This window comes from Gambusia affinis, linkage group LG04 (genome assembly GCF_019740435.1).
Source record: "Gambusia affinis linkage group LG04, SWU_Gaff_1.0, whole genome shotgun sequence".
Classification (NCBI taxonomy): Eukaryota; Metazoa; Chordata; class Actinopteri; order Cyprinodontiformes; family Poeciliidae; genus Gambusia; species Gambusia affinis.
This window is the reverse complement of record NC_057871.1, coordinates 6671698-6691094: the sequence shown is the minus strand read 5'-3', so window position 1 is coordinate 6691094 and position 19397 is coordinate 6671698. Positions and strand designations below refer to the sequence as shown.

General features: G+C 36.5%; 1 protein-coding gene across 2 annotated transcripts; it reads right to left on the bottom strand.

The window, feature by feature from the left end:
- Positions 1 to 888: 888 nt before the first annotated feature.
- Positions 889 to 5657, bottom strand: bdh2 (3-hydroxybutyrate dehydrogenase, type 2). Of its 2 annotated transcripts, none has more exons than XM_044115257.1 (10): positions 5579 to 5657; positions 5101 to 5180; positions 4183 to 4261; positions 3235 to 3331; positions 2837 to 2945; positions 2443 to 2503; positions 2206 to 2319; positions 1390 to 1448; positions 1161 to 1253; positions 889 to 1014 (listed from the first exon to the last, which is right to left on the bottom strand). In XM_044115257.1, exons 2-10 carry the CDS (start codon positions 5170 to 5172, stop codon positions 961 to 963), a joined length of 738 nt encoding a protein of 245 aa, XP_043971192.1. In that variant the 5' UTR covers positions 5173 to 5180; positions 5579 to 5657; the 3' UTR covers positions 889 to 960. The 2 variants fall into 2 exon arrangements, with proteins under 2 accessions (XP_043971192.1, XP_043971193.1); XM_044115258.1 differs by lacking the exon at positions 5579 to 5657 and adding an exon at positions 5451 to 5535.
- Positions 5658 to 19397: the final 13740 nt, after the last annotated feature.

Sequence of the window (19397 nt, the reverse complement as noted above, 5' to 3'; positions counted from 1 at the left end):
AAGATAAAGCCCCACTTAAAGCAAATTCTGAAGGTTCCTTTGTCACTTGAGACACAAATGGAACTTTTTATCCTACATGCAAAATACTGCAAGGAGAAAAACTGACACCCACAGTTAACGTGTGTTGGAAGGAGTTGAACAGCTAGAGCTACAAAAGTATGCTCTAGATCAGTGGTTCACAATTCCGGTCCTCAGGGCCCCCCTGCCTGCATGTTTTAGATGTGCCTCTAGACCAGAACAGCTGATTCAAATGATTACATGACATCTTCTGCAGCCACCAAGTACTTCAGGAGCCTGTTAATCACCCAAAGATTCAATCCAGGTGTGTGGCAGAAGGGAAACACCTAAAACATGCAGTCAGGGGGGCCCTGAGGACTGGAATTGGGAGCCACTGCTCTAGATCAAAATATGTGCATGTTTTAAAATGACCTAGTCTAGGTTCATACATAGTCCAACTGGGAAAATTTCCTTTTAGAGATGTTCTCCATTAAATTAGAGTGAGCTTAAGCTGGTTTGGTGAAAAACCAGGGGCCAAAATGGCAGACACCAGATGTGCAAAGCTGATACAGAGAAATTCCAAAAGATTTTTAGCAAAAGGTGGCTTCATCTTTCAAGTCAAGTATTGGCTGAGGGGAGCAGAATATAAATTTATGTTGCAGATTTTGAGATTTCTATTTGTGAACAAAAACAAAGTCTGAAAACGTTCAAATTTGTGTTGAACTACCACATAAAATAAGTTGGGGGGAGATTGTGATTTTAAAGGTTCCAGAAGGAAAAGGTTCAAGGAGCCTGGCTACTTTTGCGTGGCACAGTGCACTTGTAATCTTCTGACATGTTTAATGTGAAATGCTAGTTTAGCAGAGATAACAAACATTCAGGGCAAAAATAGACAATTATCTAAGCTTTATTTTGATCTAAAACTTTTCTCAGTTTCCTGATACTGAGAATGTCACAGGTTCTTCAGAGTCTCCATCCTCCATCAATGATGTGTTCTGTTCCAGTGACATAGGCTGACTGTGAAGGACACGGATACAAATCACAGGGGAACTACATTACTTCACAAAACACACAAAATTCATTAGCTTAAGACTGTTTCTATACAAGTACAGAGACTACAGCCACATCCTGTTAGCCAGTGTGCCACGTCTGACTTGACTCACCTCATCTGATGCCAGGTATACACAGAGGTGCGCCACCTCTTCAGCTGTGCACATTCTTCCAGTCTTCTGTCGAGCCATAAAGTTCTTGTAAGCCTATACAACAATAAGATTTATGGTATTTATTAACTTTAACAGTCAGCAATCAAAATTTCAACTTGTGAAACTTGAGATAACTTGCAGGATACCAGTGAAATAAACACAAAAATGGTAAGTCCAGGGTATACAGTACTTGTTCTGGGTCAGGCTGGGCCTGGATCCTATCCCTCAAGGACGGTGTATCAACAGTTCCTGAGAAAATATATAAAACAGCAGGTCAGACATTCATCTGAAATGTTTTTAGTACGCAGTGTCAGTTCTGTGACTAACTGGAGGATGCTGGTAAGGAAGACAAGACCAGGTCTGCTCCATAAATATTATTATATATAAGCATGAGATTGTATTCACTTGTGCCTTTGAAGTAATAAACAACAGGGTTACACAATATATCCCTGAAAGCATGGTGTGAGATTTTACATGATAAGGTTCCTAATTTCAAAGAACTCTACTTCATTTACTCTCAATTAAAGACAGTCATTGGTTTCATTTAGTTCTGATTAAACTGAAATACTGGGGAAAAAAGTTGGTTCTGGATTTAAAGTGTTTTTAAAAGATTTTCCTGGAATAGATTTTCCTGGAAATGTTGAGACTGCTGGTAGTATCAACAGTTCATGAAAAAATCTATAAAACAGCAGGTCAGACATTCATCTGAAATACTTTTAGTATGCAGTGTCAGCTCTGTGTCAGGTCTGCTCCATAAATATTACTATAGATAAGCATGAGATTGTGCTCACTTGTGCCTTTGAAGTGACAAGCAGCAGGGTTACACAATATATCCCTGAAAGCATGGGGTGAGATTTTACATGATAAGGCTCCTAATGTCAAAGAACTCCACTTCACTTACTCTCAATTACGAAAGCAGGACAGTTAAAAACTATCAATAGCAAAAAACCAAACAATAAAAAAAAAAAAAACCATGGACAAAATATTCTTTTTGTCTAACACTGACCAGGACAGACACAATTGCAGCGAATGCCTTGCTCAATAAAATCAGCAGCTATGGATTTGGTGAGGCCAATGACGGCAGCTTTGGAGGTACTGTAGACGCAGCGGTTCACAACACCTACAACCAAGAAGCACATGTCATTTATGCTTAGACAAAATGGCAAGCAAATATCTGAGATAAGAAGATTTTAAAAAACTACCATACTTCAGTGGCGTTGATTTTTTATTTATTTTATTTTACCTTTTATGCTTGAAGCAACAGAAGCCATGTTAATAATGTTTCCAGACTTTTTTTCCAACATCTAGAGTGATAAAATAAAGCAATCTTTTATTAATCTATCAAGTGAAGTTCCCTTTTGGCAAATTTGCTTCAATCTCAGCAAAAAAAAATAAAAAATTGTCAAGATGCTATTCTGATTTGTAGCTAGTTCAGAGGTTGGATTAGAGGCTGGATTAGTAACTGGACAGTCACAGTTCATCATGTCACAGGCTCAGAGTAATACAGCTAATCCCAACAGACAAAGGTTGAGAACAACTTCAGAGGCATATGTCGCTTATTTTTCCACAACATTCTACTCTATGTTCTCTCAGCAATGAAGTGAGCTGTGTAAAGAATATAGAAAATGAAGAATCACCTTAGGCAGGAAAGCCTTGCACATGAGATACATGCTTCGCACGTTCACATTCATGGTGAAGTCCCAGTCTGCTTCTTCACAGTCCAGGACGGTGCCGTGGTGCACAAACCTGTAAGCAAGAAGCCACAATGGACCAGGACTGCAATAGAGAATGTTCTTTTGGTGTCATAGCTGAAGCTGTGAGCATAACATCCAACTCAAATGAATAAACTAGATTAAAAAAGGGGTTTCCTCTTAAAAGTAACTATGAATATTTGGTAAGGGGACTGATAAACATTGTAGAATGCTGTCAAAGTGTAGCTTAAAAGATGAGTACATATACTTTCATTGGAGTTAATTTGTTCTCCATGTTTAAGTGGTTATATTCACTGATTAACATCACAAGAAATGTAGGGTACCCTGCAACGTTGAACAGCACATCAACGTGATCATGTTCCTTTGCCAGAGCTTCCACTTGGTCCTTCTTAGTCACATCCACCACTTTAGTCCTGATTCCTGGTCAGAAAAATATATTAGTTAAATCTTTAAAATTGATTTATACATGAATACATTAATCCCCAGATTTAGATTTGTGCAAAGAAAATGTCTATTTATTATACCACAGTTACTAAGAAATTAGGTAGGTCAAAATAAAAATTAGCAAATGCATTAAAATAGCAAAAGTTTTGGAGAAACTTCTGTATTGTAAATCTAAGCAGACAAAAATACTTCAATGTCAAAACAACAGTTCTACCAACCAAAATCTCTTGTAATATCTGTAAAGCTGTTTGTGAGTTAAAGAAGCAGTCATGAAGACCAAAATCATAAATGTGGGCGGAATAAAAATGTCCCCTAGATAAAAAACATTAACATTTTCTGCCAGAGGAAAAAAATAAAGGTGGGGCAACAAAAAGCAGTTTAAGCCTTTTAGAAAAACCACTTGGAAGAAATGTATGTTGTGTAATTGTACTTTGCATTTATAATAATTCAATTTTACCTTTTTCTGATCTGCTTGTTGTTCAGACTTTAATTCTGTGGGATAGAACCGAATGTTCCTTACCCTTCTTGGTTTGTTAAAATTTTTAATAAATTATCTTTGGAGAAACAGCATGCAAGCTGTAATAATGATGTAATAAGCAATTCTGAGTTCAAGTCTGTAAGCAAATAATCAGTTCATGTCATGTTGTTTATATATCTAAAATGATCAAGAACAAAACATCTTGTTATGCTGCCAGTTTTAGGGTAGTTAATAAACCCTTTTAAGGACTAAAAAACAATTTAAAAAAGGAGTTACTGCACTGCCTCCAGTCTGTTTTACCCCAGGTTTCCAGCAGGTGGCAATCACAACCAACAGAAAAACCTCTTGCCTTCAAAGGCGTCCAGCTCCTTCAGCTTCTCTCCATTTATGTCCGTGGCTGTGACACGAGCTCCCTCCTTTGCAAATGCCTGAAATAAAAAAACAACTTGCATCACTAATGCGACATTATTAGAGCATTCTGATTTCCAAATCAGTAATACTACATGAAAAAAGAGATTTTCTACAATTACATTTGCAATGAAAAGAACATATAAATGATTTTTGATTATTTTTTCCCTCCAGGGGGTCTTTTTGTGGACTCTAGTGTCCCTCATATAAAAGTAAGCTAACAGGAAATGGGGAAATAAAGGGGGGAAGACATGCAGTAAATATTGCCGGGTCCGGGAATCAAACCTGCGGTGGCCATGTCAAGGACTCAAGGCCTCCAAACGTGGGTCACACTATCCCCTAATCCACCACAGCACGCCCCACATAACTGATTTCTAACCTGAACTCATTTAAATTTGTATTAGTAAATACCTTTAATAGTACACTTTGAAACTGTTAGCATCCTGCACACTAGATGTTTGAATCTGTAGAAGAGACTGTAATGACTTGCAACCAAGAGAATTCATGGCTTCAATGTTCCATTATATCCAGAAAACAACCTTCTGATGGAAGACTTCGACACATCTTCAGGGACCATTGAGTTGAGGATTCAAGCGTTTTATTACCACTTTGGTGAGAGTATACAATCAGGGTTTTGCAACAAGATTGGTCTGAACATATGTTTACCTCATCTCTGGGATTTCTGTTAGAGCAATCATTTACAGCCCACCGAAATTAAATGGGCTCAAGCGAGGCGATTTTGCTTTCAGGAGCTTTAGTCTTTTCAAAGGAAAAGCTTCACTTTTCAAACAGATTTTCAGAAAAAATAAGAAAAAGAGAGACATTATTATTATTATTATTTTATATAAAAGCACTTTACTATTGCTGCAGCGCGTCCAATCCCCTGTGCGGCAGCAGACAATACAATCACTTTCCCATCCAGACGGCCCATAGTTTTCACTGTGAAGAAGAGAAACCAAACAAACGAGGAGCATTCATCAGATAAGATGTTCAATTTGATATCTGTTATTCTTCATGAAAAGTCAAGCATCTGTGGGATTCATTACACTCTCTGTGAGGTCTTATATAATACGTAAGCCTGCAGCAAACTGTGAAGACAATACCTGCTGACTAAGAAGTAATGGGTGACACTCTGTTTCTTTTGAAACACTACAGTTTGAAAAGACACTTGAATAAAAAGAAAAAAAAAGAGTAATTTAAATTCCTCACAGGTTAGCGCCCATTTAAAAGGGTTTGATCACCAATTTCTTAAGCTCAGCGGATATGTAATAACTTTTACTGGAAGAAACAAGAAAGCCAATGCTTCAAAGAGACGTGAACTTTAGGTGCAAACTCACCGTCGTCTTTTCGACTGAGACACAGCTGCACGAAGCAAAGCCACACGTGACTCCCTTCTTGCGCAGTGATTGGTTGGAAAGCCGGAAGTGGCTCTGTTAAGGTTAAAAAAACAAACTCCATAAGTAACTCCAAAGTCCTTTCATAAAAGACCTACTCCATGGTCTTCAGGTGTTCCACAGTAAAAATTGTTACAAATTATTCACAGCTATTGAGGCCGTTAGCATACTAAATTAGCTCTTTAACAATGTTTGCAAACTGTAACTAGCAGGAGTCAGTGCTGTTCTTTTAGTTTGGAGGCTAAAAAGCTAAGAAATTTTTTTTTAGAAAGTTGAATGACATCAAGGAATAATGCTACTTTTTTATGTTACTGCATCATTTATTCTTCTTTTCTGAGAGAGATAATTTATGTTTCTCTTTTTTTTTCTTTTTTTAGTTTGTGATTATCATTATTACAGAAAAACATCTGTATTCCAAGAGTCTCTAGCCTAATTAAACATAATCTCAATCAGCGACCTCTATGTACATCTATGTCATTTGCTTTCAGAGGCATTAACATGCAATATATAATGAAACTTTCATTTGCTGTTGAACTTATCATTGGCCTTGGTAAGACACTTGTCAAGACTGACCTTTGATATCTGGTCAAAGTTCTGCATGAGGATAAAGGCCCTGACAGTCTAAAAGCACAGAAAACACCTTTAGTTCAATAAATAAATGTCTAAAATATCAGGAAATAACTAAAAATGTACTCTGAGGGAAACTTGTCTCTTAACAAGCAGTTTGTAGTGGTGGCAGTAAAAAAATCTCTCATCAAGAGGAAACCTCTGGCAGAACCTGACTGTATGGTCAGCCACTTGCCATAATATTTGTTAGACACTGAAACATATAGCAAAGGCTAAAACATTAACCAACTTTGTGATATTTAATAAATGTATCTATCCATACTTAATGAACATTATTATGTAAGATAAAAAAAGACATATACCCGTACATGTATCAGCGCATCAATAAACTTGTATCATTCTTTGATTAAAAATGATATATTAATTCTAGTTAATATTTTTCTAGAATTTTCTAAAATTGTTTAGTGTTATTAAAAATATGTATTTTTTGGCATGCTCTTCTTTTATTCTATGCTAATTCAGCTACTTGTCTTGATGCTTGCGATCCTCAAGAATATATAAACTTGCAAAACATTTTGTCAGTACAATTCATCAACATGATTCTCACTGTAATAAACTGCTCTTAAGTTTCCAAGTGTCTAATGACTTTGTCTTCTAGCTCTCCAGTTAGAAGTCCCAGAGATATTTTGGACAAACATGTTATTTTTATCTCCTGCACAACACAAATCTCTTGGCTACTATATCCAAAACGAGAAACATCATAGTGATGAAAAAGCACCAGATCACACTTTGCTCCAAAAGCTCGGAAACGCCTCCAGCTAATCCTAACTTCTGTGCCGGGAGTTTGGATGCAAAATGGAAGGATATGCCATTTTAATAAAAATAATTTTAAATTATTTTTGAAAATATCGGTTAAATTTAAAGCACTTTTCACAGACTGGAGACTTGATAGAGCCTCAAAATTTCTAAGGGTGGAGGAATACACCGGGATCTTTCTTGGGGAATGTGTTTACAGTTTACATTCAGGAGATAAAAAATCTTCTTTGTTTTTAAAATTAGACTGAACAGTTTTAAAGAAAATTCATTATTAATGCAAAACTTGTGTAAATGGTATTTTACATTTTTTATTTTTTTTATCTTTAATTACATATGATAAACCTCATAAATAATCCTAAATATAAAACATAAAATGGATGTATTTTGTTATGGGAGATAATGATGGATTTTGGTCCTCACTGTGAAAACAGATTTATCTTCTCTGCACAAGCTATGTGAGACAAATTGCAACTCAGGGGCTGAATTCAAATGAACGCTGAATGCTTTATAAGCAATGCACAGCTGCTGCTGCATAATGGACTCTGAGAATCCATAGAGAAGAAAATATATGGGATTTTACCTAAGTTGTGGGATAGGTATGGATGGAAAAGAATTTGATGTTCTTGAAGATTTGACTATTAGCCATTGTAAAGTTAATTTAGAACAGTTGTGTAATTCATAAATTCAAAGCTAAATTGTTAAGGAACACTTTCAGGAATGAGGCAAAGTAAAAGCTACATTTATGTGACTTGTTGCAGCTCTTTAATGGTTTATTGACTGGATTGAGTCAAAGGAGAAAATGAAAGAACTCCTCTACTGGAGGCAAGATATGCATTAAATCCAAGGAGATCTGTCAAGGAAGTCTATATGGCTAACTACGTTAGTTTAAACATATCAAGTTAATGGGTGTTGAACCAATATAGTGCATTACCAGCATCGAAATAGTTCATTTCAAAGCAAGTATTGCATCCATTGCAACAATCTAATAAATAAATAAATAAATAAATAAATAAATAAATAAATAAATAAATAAAATCATACTCTTGAACTCTCTCACTTTTTATTATATTACAGACACATATCCTTGTGGCATAGTAACAATAGTAGTGCAGAAATGGGAAGTGAAATGAAAACATTTTTCAAAGAAAGATATAAACACAAAAAGAAAGAAAAGGGGGGTTGACATATGTATATTTGTTGAACTGCTAATAAAAATGGAATCACTACTTTACAAAAAGATGTAAAGAAAATCTAATAACAATTAACATGGCATTAACAAGTCACATTTTTTTAACAGAGGAAAGGAAAAAAAATATGTAAAAAGCTGAAAAATATACCATAATAATGTATACTTAGTTTATATTTGTAACTTTTTATTTGTTCTTAGTCCACCTGTGTGCTACCTTTTAAATTTTATTATTCTGAATTTTAGACACACTTGACTGGGACAATTTTCTGACAGCTTTCTAAAACTGTTTAGTGTTAGTTTGTATCTGTACATTCCAGTTGCCTTCCCAAGAAGCAGGGATGGGATCCTGATATTTTTATTTTTTTAAAGTCTGAATCCAAATCAGAGGAGGAAAATGAAAGAGCCTTTTATTACCACTTGTGTGTGGTGTTTGACATAAATCTCCCCAAATAACTAAAGCTCAAAAATTTATATCAATTAAAAAAACAGAATGTTTTTGCTGCCCATATCTGCAGTGGATATACAAACATGGTTTTTAATTCTTGGTGCTGTCATAATTCTGGGATTTAATGTGTTGTTTTTTTCATCTTGAGCTTCTGATCCCCTAAAGGAAACGTTTCCAGCATTCTGCTGTTGCCACACTGATATCTCGTCACCAAGCCTGGATTTAAAAAGCAAACAGATGCTCCTTCAGTATTAGTACCCAGTCAAATGTGAATTCTTTCTGAGCATTTTTTGTTTCCCTGTGACTTACCTGTAACATTTCTCTGTGGTACTGAAAGAGTTCTTCCTGTGATCTCCTCAGGAACCTGTTTGGGAAAGTTTCTCCATGACTAACAAACCACATAATACATTTACCTACCTGGAAACTTCCCTGCTCCATCAATACTTCCTGACGGGTGCAGCCAAAAAAAACTTAAGTCTGTTAGCATAACCCACAACTACACCCTGGCTGCTCCTCCTCTCGGGTCTGAACTCATTCTTCAGTTCCAACATGTGTTTGGAAATCAGCATTTTATATCTTCATTCAGAATAAAAACCTACTTGGACCGGCTTCTCCGAAATCAGCATCGGGTTTCCCCTGATTTCATCTGAACCAGCAAGTGCCATTTGTCCAGCCATTCTAGTTCTGTTTTTTTCTGCTCAGAAAGAAACAACAGTGGACAGTTATTCAGAGTAAGCAATGTCTTGTAAAGTGAACATCTTAAACTTTCTTTTGAGTTCTTGGAATGTACTGCATGGGAGTCTTTGACAGATCAGAAATTATTTGCAGGTTGAATAAAAGTTTCTATACAAATAAAAGAGTGCCAATGAAAACTTTAGTCTTTTAAGGACTTTAAAGTATGAAGGATTTGGGATTTTACAAAACCTTCATACTTTTTTTTCCAGATATTTATCACAAAACTCCTTTTCTGCACTTCTTTCATAGATTCATAAAAAGCGTATTTTCAAACGCATCGACAGCAGCCTTGCATGGTTTTGTTGAGTAACAAATAATAAATACAGTTTTTGTGTTTTAGTGCCAGGGGCAAAGATTCGTAATGCATATTTGTTAAGACCTTTTTGAAGTGCAGTTTTACAAGGTTTTGTTACACCTTTGTACGATGGAGCTGTACAAAGAACTGAAGGTTTTCCATCAGTGCAACCCACATACTCATCTCAACCCACAAATGCTTTGCACAGAATTAAACGTTACTGCCAACAGCAATCACAGCACAGATTCTTTCATTATTGCAATGAAAGAAAAAAAATTCACATAGCATAAACTTCCTTCGTTTTGTGCAAAACTTCGTAATAAAATATTAAGCTCATGGTTTGGCAAATATTAAAGAAGGGTTTAAGGAAGACTTTTTAGCCTTCTGAATATATGATAACCAACAGAAAAAGAAGGATTAAATGGGAGACTTTTAATTGCATTTGTGTACAGCAGTGGAAGAAACTGACAAATGGAAAATAAAAAGGGGCCCATGACCTCCCTCAGTAGTAAATGCTGTGTCCAACTAACTTTCTCTCAGCCTGGCAGCTGTTTTAACAAAGTCCTTGAAACAATAATGATACTTCAAAAAAGGAACACCAGCAGCAACTAACTTCAGAAATATGTCAAGTTCCTTTGTCGCTATCATTACGTAGCTTGATATGGTTAATTACAAAATGCCTGGTCTGCAGATTAAGTACAGCTACTCCCTGAATTTCCCTGAAAATTCAAGAAAAGATGCTATAAAAAGGGAGCTGAAGGCAGTCAAACCCATTGTAGAGCTGTGTTGTTGAGGCACAAAGATGTAGCTAAAATAAAACAGGGAATAGTAATCTTTTCTCTTATTGTGACCTGACTGGGGCTTGTTTTCAACTGTGTGATGAGAACTCACAATGGGCACATACTGATTTACTTCAGTTTGTGGAATCTAAGTGCTCCCAGCAAGAAAGAAAGCTAAGAGTTCTTGGAAATAAGCTTTCAAGAGGTTTGCAACAGAGCTTGACAGGCAAACGTTATTCAAAATCTTTTCGCTGTCAGCAGGTGAGGATGTTTGTGTAGGGAAAAAGACATTAAAGAAACTATTACACTAGATGTAGTGCAGACGCTGACCATTTTCATTGAATTTCTCTGGGTCCATTGAATTTGGACCCAGAGAAAGATGATATCTGCTACATTACTTGTCATGTTACAAATTAAGGCAACACACCAGGTAATTCTATTGCGCTGCTCTTGCTTACAGCATTAACAGGAAGACAAGTCCAAAGCAAGGCACATATGTTTTGAAAGACATTAATTATATTTAATACAATTGTTTTCTCAGAGGGCTGCACAGTGGCCCAGTTGGTAGAGCTGTTGCCTTGCAGCAAGAAGGTCCTGGGTTCAATTCCCAGCCTGGGGATCTTTCTGCATGGATTTGCATGTTCCCCCTGTGCATGGTGGGTTCTCTCCGGGTTCTCCGGCTTCCTCCCACAGTCCAAAAACATGACCGTCAGGTTAATTGGTCTCTCTAAATTCTCCCTAGGCGTGAGTGTGTGTGTGAATGGTTGTTTGTCCTGTATGTCTCTGTGTTGCCCTGCGACAGACTGGTAACCTGTCCAGGGTGAGTCCTGCCTCTCGCCCGGAACGTAGCTGGAACCAGCAACCCTCCCGACCCCATTAGGGACAAGGGTGAACAGAAAATGGATGGATGGATGTTTTCTCAGAGCTCTAGTATTGGAAATGACTTAATATAATGTAATAAAAATACTAAAAGTCAATCTCTTGTTTACTCTTGATCTGATTGTTCAGCAAAGATAGCCACATTTGTACTATCTTCTTCACAAAGCCTTGCTGGAGGATATAGTTTGCTGCCAAAAGGGATCATTTTGGCCAACCAGATCTTATTTCAAAGAAGTGTTGTGGGAATATGACACAAAAACACACAATAGCATGTGATAATGGTTTGTACACCTTGTGCCAAAAGTGTCTGGCTTTGTGTCAGCGAGGCAATGACACAATAGAACTTGTTGGGCTTGTGGGCATGAATGGGTCAGAGCTATTCTTGAAAAGGCCCTGAGATGAAACGTCCTAATTAACATGAGCTCAAGAGGTCTTAATTGTGATTTGCTGTGATAGGATCCCCTTCAGTCATAACAAATTACACTCACACAGCCAGCATCAAGGAGGGCTCTAAGTGTCACATTACAAAAAGAACTGGTGGCAAATGAAGAAGATTATGGCTGGGAAAAAGGTTAAAGACTGTAATCAGATGTGATTATTCATCAGGGAGTAAAATCCACAGGCTCAGTTTTAGAACTGTTTTAGAAAAAAAATCAAAAATGCTGGCTCATTCTTTCTTATAGTATCATAAACAGTTTGAATTAACATTCAATACTGTACAGTAAAAATAGTAACCTGTCATAGTGATATGACAGTTTTCTGAAGAGTAACAACTGAATTCATGTGTTTTGGAAAGATTCTGACATGGCAACTTGAAACCTGCTTTGATTCACAATCTGTCTGTGCGCCTGGTAAAGTAAGCAGATAATTATTTTTCAATCTCAGAATGTTTGTGTTGTTGACTGCCAGCAGATTCTGAGAACAGCAAATTATTTAGTAAATGTGTTCATGGAGCTTGCATGCAGATCACATTTGGCCAGATTTCTGAATCTCCATGCCAACGTTATTTATTACTACCTCATGAATCTGATTTCAGACATTGCTTTGCGTCTCATGCTCGCTTTGGTCGGTTCAAGACCTCGACTAACATCTCATCATCTTTATTTCCGTTTCATCTTCTCCTCTTTGCACCATCCACCTGCTGTCTGACCTTCACCTGCTATGTCAAGCACAATCTGCACCTCAAGCTGGGCTAATAATGAAGATCACAAAAAAGAGAGCATCTCTTCTTTGCCTGAACAAGCAAGACTGATAGGTTCAGTGAGGTCAAGTGCATCTGCCAGGCAACAATGTAAATTGAGTTGAGTTGATAAACTTGCTTTCAGAATCAGACTTAGTTCAGCGACGGATTGTCACTTCCAAACTTCCAGCTGTATTATTGGGCAGCCCACATCCATAAAATTTCATTTTGGTTTCGATCTGTGGACTTCCCCTGGTGCAAGTTTGAGGCACAATTGAGCTCCCTATCCTCACTAATTGCTCTTCTCACTTTCCCTATTACATCCAAACCCTCTAGCTTTACAAACAATCCTATATTTTGTTCTGTATTAAAAATTTGGTGCCAGTTTAGGAGGCACTTCAAATTTAACTCAGCATCTACACTTGCTCATTTAATGAAGAATCACTTGTTTCAACCAGCACTCACAGATTCAACCTTTTCATCATGGGGTAATAAAGGGCTGACATGTTTTAATGAATTTTACAATTTTTACATCTTTTGCAGCTTCACAGATTTTTCACTAGAATTTCATTTCCCTTCTTCTCACCTTTTCCGGTACTTTCAAATTAGACTCTGTGCCAAAGTTTTGTTTCCCACTTTTCCACGTAGGCCGCCAAACCTGCCCTGGGAGATGTTTCTGAGCTGGGATCCTTTTCAAAGGTCATATATCTCTAAAGTTTACAATGAAATTCTGTCTTTTGATTCTTCACCAATTACCAAGGTCAATTGGGTGCTCAAAGTAGGTCTAAATTTGAGAGAGGACTGGTGGAATAATGCTCTTAAGACAATTCATACAAGTTCAATCTGTGCTCGACTTTCACTCATACAGCTTAAAGTTCTTCCTGCTCCCTTTTCGAACATCATGATTTTTGTTCTGTAATATTTTGGTGGAAATTTTATGCTGTCGCTAATGTTTCCCCCTGTTTGTTGTGTGTGTATATATATGTATATTTATATGTGTGTTATTTTATTCTTATTATTTGTTCAAAATAAATAAATAAATAAAACAGTGTTTGCAAAAAAAAAAAAAATCAGACTTAGTTAAAACCGAGTAGTCTGATTCAACACGTTTCAGTTTAAAAAGACTGAAGAGCAATCAAAGCGATAAACAAAAAAAATCTCTATAGAATGAAATCTTCTGCTGATATACAGTTTCTTGCAAATGTATTCATGCCACTTAAAACTTTTCACAATCTGTCACACTGAACCACCTTCAGGATACTTAATAAATTACCCTTAAGTGTCTGGTATAAGTTATGGTAGTAGACAGAGTTCTTCAGTGTATAATCTAATCTCAATATGAATCCAGCTTTTCTGAAAAGACCTCAGAGGTTTGTTAGAGGACATCAGTAAACAAACAGCATCACAAAGACCGAGAAACACTCCAGACAAGTTGCAGAGAAGTAAAGCAGGGTTAGATTATAAAAGGATTAGGTTATAAAAAAACATCGTGAGCTTGTAATATCTTAGCACTGTTTAATCCATCACCTGTAGTGGAAAATGTAAGCCTAAATTGAATTGAAACAACAAACCATTGGAGTTCTGGCCATCCATGGAAAGCAATAATAAGAAAAGCAGCCAAGAGATAATTTTGCAAAAGCTAAAAAGATGCACTGCTTAGCAGGGAGAATCCCTTAACTTGACAACTATTAGTCATGAAAAAGCCATTGTTGAAAGAAAGCTGTAAGACATGCAGTTGTAATGTATCCAAAGTCTTTGAGGACGGTTTTTAAGAAGGGACTCTGGTCAGATGTAAACTAAAATATATATTTTTCTCTTATTTTTTGCCATCTTGCAGGTTCAGGGAGCTGGTCAGAATTGGTTGTATGATGGATAAGATCGATACAGGGAGGTCCTGAATGAAAATGGTCTTAGACCAAGGCAGATGTCAATCTTTCTGCAAGACAATGGAGCTAAACAAACAACCAAACATGTAATGTAATGGTTTAGATCAAAATGTTTTCATGTATTCTAAAAAGTCCAAACTTAAAACTTGCTAAGAATTCATAGTAAAGCTTGAAATGTGATGCTCTCCATCTAATCTGACTGGGTTTAAACTACTTTGTGAAGAAGAATCAGTAAAAATGTTTGTTTAAACAAGAACATTTTCAGTGGTAATTGCAGGAAAAGAGGGCCCACAGGTAACTGACTGAAATGCACTGACTTATAATTAGTTACATGTTCTTTCTTATCAATAACTCTAAAAACAATTCAGAGTTGTGCATAATTTTCCTCACTTCACAACTGTCCACTGCTTTATGTCAGCTTGTCACATAAAATGCTCAAAAACAAATTCCTGTGGTTGGAACTACAAAAAAGGGAATCTGGAATGTAGGGAGGTACGAAAAGACAAACAGCCATAACAAAAAACTAACAAGCTTGTTCAGCAGTAGAAATGATTATTTGTGCCATTTAAACTAGCAACCAGGTGTTATGTTGGGTTTTGATCCTAGTTATGTCTGCTAAAGGGATTTTTGCTGTCAGATAAGAACTAAGCATTTTTGCTGGTCAATCATTTCTTATGTGTTGGGCAAAGAAAATCTATTTACTTGTAAAACTAGCAAAGCTGAACACTTACTTCTTTTTCATGCACCACTCTGCTCTTACTCTGCAGTAATTCATAATGATGGTGCTTATGGTCATTATCCCTCTCTCACACAGAGGAGATTTCCTTTAGTGGCATTTTTCACAGCTTTAGCACAACAGTGAGTTCTGTTTAGAGAAAGTCTATCGAAATGTATGTATTTTTCTTTCTTTTCTAAGCTAGCACAGTTGGATGTCCTAAACAGAAGCCCTTTGCAGCCCTATGGCTCAAACTAATGGATTTCAATGTACAAAAGGTATAGATTTTAAACAGTCTATGAGTTATGATGCTTGGCAACTACTGTTGCTTTGGAGGGAAACTGGTCCGAGTTGCTGTTCAGAGACAAAGTGAACAAAACATGGCCCAATCACTGCTTCTATTGATAAATTCATCTTTCAAAAAACGATGGTAATTGTCCGCAAATATGAAAGTGCTTCATTTTGTACTTAAACTATTACGAATCGAACAGTGTGTGGTCAAGAGCAACAACTATGGTGCTATCCTGCCTGGTTTTAAAAAGCTAATCGCAAGATGAGCTGGACAATGAAACATGACATTTTAAATTGTAACTGTGCTACACTACTTGATCATCAGCTGCAGCCATTTACATCCAACAAGAGCAGAAGCGTTATTCCCTACAGTTTTCATGTTTGTGTTTACAGAGTGTCAAAAGAAAAGGGATGGCATTTCCATTTGCAATATAACTAATACATTTTTAACAACAGAATCTATATGAGAAGGGGTTACGAGGTCATTTCTAAACAATCAGTAGCAGTCAGGGCATGTACCAATCTGTGCAGCAGTGGACAGGTCTGCAGGTTCACTCCGAGGTCAGAATGTAAAATGCTGAGAGAATCCGCACCTAAGACCAATATATCAGACTCGACATGCCTCAGTTCGCAAGTTAAATGTTAAAGGTCATGATGGCACAGCTAAAATAAGGGATGGAAAAAGAGAGCTTGATAGCTCTTTTTGCCTGTAGAAAAAACAGATAATGATTAAAAAAGGTATTAGAAAAGCTTGGTTGTAGTGAATAGGTTTGAAAAACTGAATTTTTGATTTATATTGATAGATAAATGGGTGAAAGCTCCCATAAACCTGTTTGACAACAATAGGTTTAGTTTGGCTGTGAATAAGTATTAAGCCAATTATTAACAAAGTCCATTTTATTAAAAATTACCCAGTTGGAGCATCACCTGATTATCAGGAAATAACAACCAAACAGCTCTCAGTCTCTATCAGTTATTTTATGAATACTTACTTGTTGAGGTGTGGCATTATTGAACAATATAACACAATAGAAAACAGAGTGACTTTGTGCTCTGGTGCAAGCAATACACACAAATAGAGGATAGACACAACTTCTATCCAAAGACTGATATTGATTGATGATACATTTTGATAGGGGTTTAACTAAATTTTAATAAAAAGAGGAATCAATTAGTAACCAGAACAATACAATTATTTACTAATACACATGGTTTGCTTCTTTAAGGGAGTGTGCAGTAAAGACAGTTTACAACGTGGCAGAGTCAGGGAAAATGTGGTGTTTCTACTTTGTTAGGTCTTATATGAGTGCCTCTTCTGTAATGCCTTGTGAATACACTGAAAGTAAGTGGAATTTAGTTTGTGGTGCTCATATCTCATTACACTTATAAGATGTGATGTTTTCGTGTTTGCCTCCTTTTTGCGAGTGCACAACTCTCCCCAGACAAGACAAAATGTAGATAATCCAAGAGAGGGGGTGGTTTATTATAAATCTGCTCAGTGAAACAGAAATGATCTAATTTGCTGTAACAGGTACATTGATTGCTTAATGAACAAGAAGGCTGTAGCGTAAAGGTCGACTGACTTAACATTAGTGTGGCACATACAGAGGAACACAACATTTACCGCCTACTGTTTCTGCTGCTTTTTCCTTCATCTTTTTGATGAATTATCCATTTATACTTTTGCTTCTTATAAAAGTCTTCATTAAATGGTACAGCATAGAAAATGATTTCAGTGTAAAGCTGTGACTTTTTTCTTGGATCATGGACAAATTCAATGGATTCTGCACTGCTTTTGGACAGATGAAGCTACTGACTGTAATAGTGATGGAAATTAGTCACCTTAACATTGTTTAACACTTATCACATGTCAAAAATTACAGCAATGTATTGTAGTATTTAGACTGTGTGTATTCGTATGTGTCATTTGATTTTATGAGTTTATTTATTAAATAAATGAGTGTCTAACTCTTATTTAAATATACATCAGTGTAAACCAGAGATAAGAACAGAGACTGAATTTTATGCTCTTATACACGTGGCTGTGTCTCTGGTTTATAAGTGACTTGGAAAACAAATTACAAATTGTATGATCAGAAACAGAGAAAATACACAAATTAACCAGAAATCATCTCATAACTTCTGTCTGAACAAACTTTCAGACGTTTTCTTCTGTTGCTAAATAAAGTGCATGATGTATACTGAGCACTCTAAAAGATGGATTTGAGCCTGTTGAATGCTGTGGGTGGATTGGGCAGCGACAGCTGTGCAGACTTAACCTTAAATCTGTTATGTCCTAATGAAACAATATCAGCTCCCTTTTTGTCCTGTAGCTCAGGATTCATCTCAACTACAGGAAATCCTTCATTTCACAAACTTCCCCCAAACCAAATGCTCATGATGCTTCTTAGGAGAAGCATGAGTGAGTTCAGTACCTGTCATGAACAGACCCACAAATTATTTTAATAACCTTGTGTCTTTACGTTCAAGAGCATTTTCCATTGCAAATTGCAGCACAGTTCAATCTGGAGTCATCTGGTTTAGACAGCACAATCTGTTCAGTGCTACTTCAGCCAAGTTTTCATACAAGCTGGAGAGATTTGAGATTTGATTAATGAGCACACTGGTAGTCTTCCTTGTTCTTTGATTGGACTGATATGTCACATATCTTTTTGTTAACAAAACACCAAACTCACAAGGCTTTTTAAGTTCTGCATAAATTAACTAGAAAGTTGTTTTTGCACTGTGATCATGGAAGTAACTCACTCTAGAGAGAAAGAAACTTCTAAACTCCAGGGACATTTGCAAATGCCTATTGCACAATATGCCCAGTTATTAGATACAACCCTGCTCTAAGCACTGATACACAGTGAGTACACCCTTTCCTGATCATGTTGGAAGTGTTCCTATAAAGTTTGGATAATCAGATTGCCTGAACTGTATTGGAGAAGTATTAAAAACAGTACTGCTGAAGCATTATGAATTTAAGTCAGGGGTCTTCCTGAATTAAACAGCCCAACACTAATCTCCTCTGAACCAAACGTTACAACCTACGTAATCATGCAGGCTCTAAGCTCCAGGCAACTGCCAACCCCACAAATGGATTGTCACGTAAAGAGACATGATCTGTCACTCCAGAGTAAACATCTCCACTCTTCTGCAGTGCAGTAGTCCAATAAATCACTGTTTGCATAGCACACTGTGTGATATTAGGATTGCATGCAGCCCTATTACTTTGTTACAATGTTTTTTAACTAATCTGAAGGCTACGTGAAGTTTGGAGGTCTGTAGCAATTGAATCTACAACAACTTGGTGTCATTCCCAATCACTTTCTTTTAAATATACAGTAATGTACACTATTTCATTTTGAAAATACTGGCTTGACAATTTAAATGTGAGTAGGTACTATTGGCAGTATAGTGCATTTTAATATCTATAATTTTTAAATATATATGGTTGGTTGCTGTTACAGCCAGTGGCACAGGGGACCACCAGTAAATTAATTTGGTCAATTTATGGAAAATGTCAGATCCTTCAGTGTCTGGTGCATGCAATATCCCAGAGGAGCAGTGGACCCACAATTTTTGAATATTAACAAACAAAAAGTCTCTTAATAGAAAGAAAGTAAAATTCTCAAGGTTAAATATAAGACAACTGTATATTGGCTTAAAAATAATAGTAGTTGTAATAAGAAGAGGGACATATCTCTTCTGGGAGACGTTTAGCAATGGATGATGGATCAAAGTCATGATCCACCATCCATTTCCAATTAAGGGAACATATTGTGAATCAAAATACCCTCAAGTGTGGAGCAAACAGCTATTAACCAGGAGCAGACATTTTATTTCCTGTCAAGAAGAAAGAAAAATACAAAAAATGGTCCTAATGAAAATTATCTTGCCGATAAACCTGAGACATGCAGAAAACCTGTGAACCTTTAAATTAGAACTGAAAACAATACTGTGTATTGTAACTTACACATCA

What these genes read in the sequence shown, in the direction of transcription:
- bdh2 (XM_044115257.1), bottom strand. Translation starts at nt 5,172, where the DNA reads ATGGGCCGTCTGGATGGGAAAGTGATTGTATTGTCTGCTGCCGCACAG. An exon ending in CTGCAATTGTGTCTGTCCTG is followed by an intron (nt 1,449 to 2,205) that starts GTCAGTGTTAGA and finishes ATATTTTCTCAG; the next exon opens with GAACTGTTGATACACCGTCC. An exon ending in TATACCTGGCATCAGATGAG is followed by an intron (nt 1,015 to 1,160) that starts GTGAGTCAAGTC and finishes TGTCCTTCACAG; the next exon opens with TCAGCCTATGTCACTGGAAC.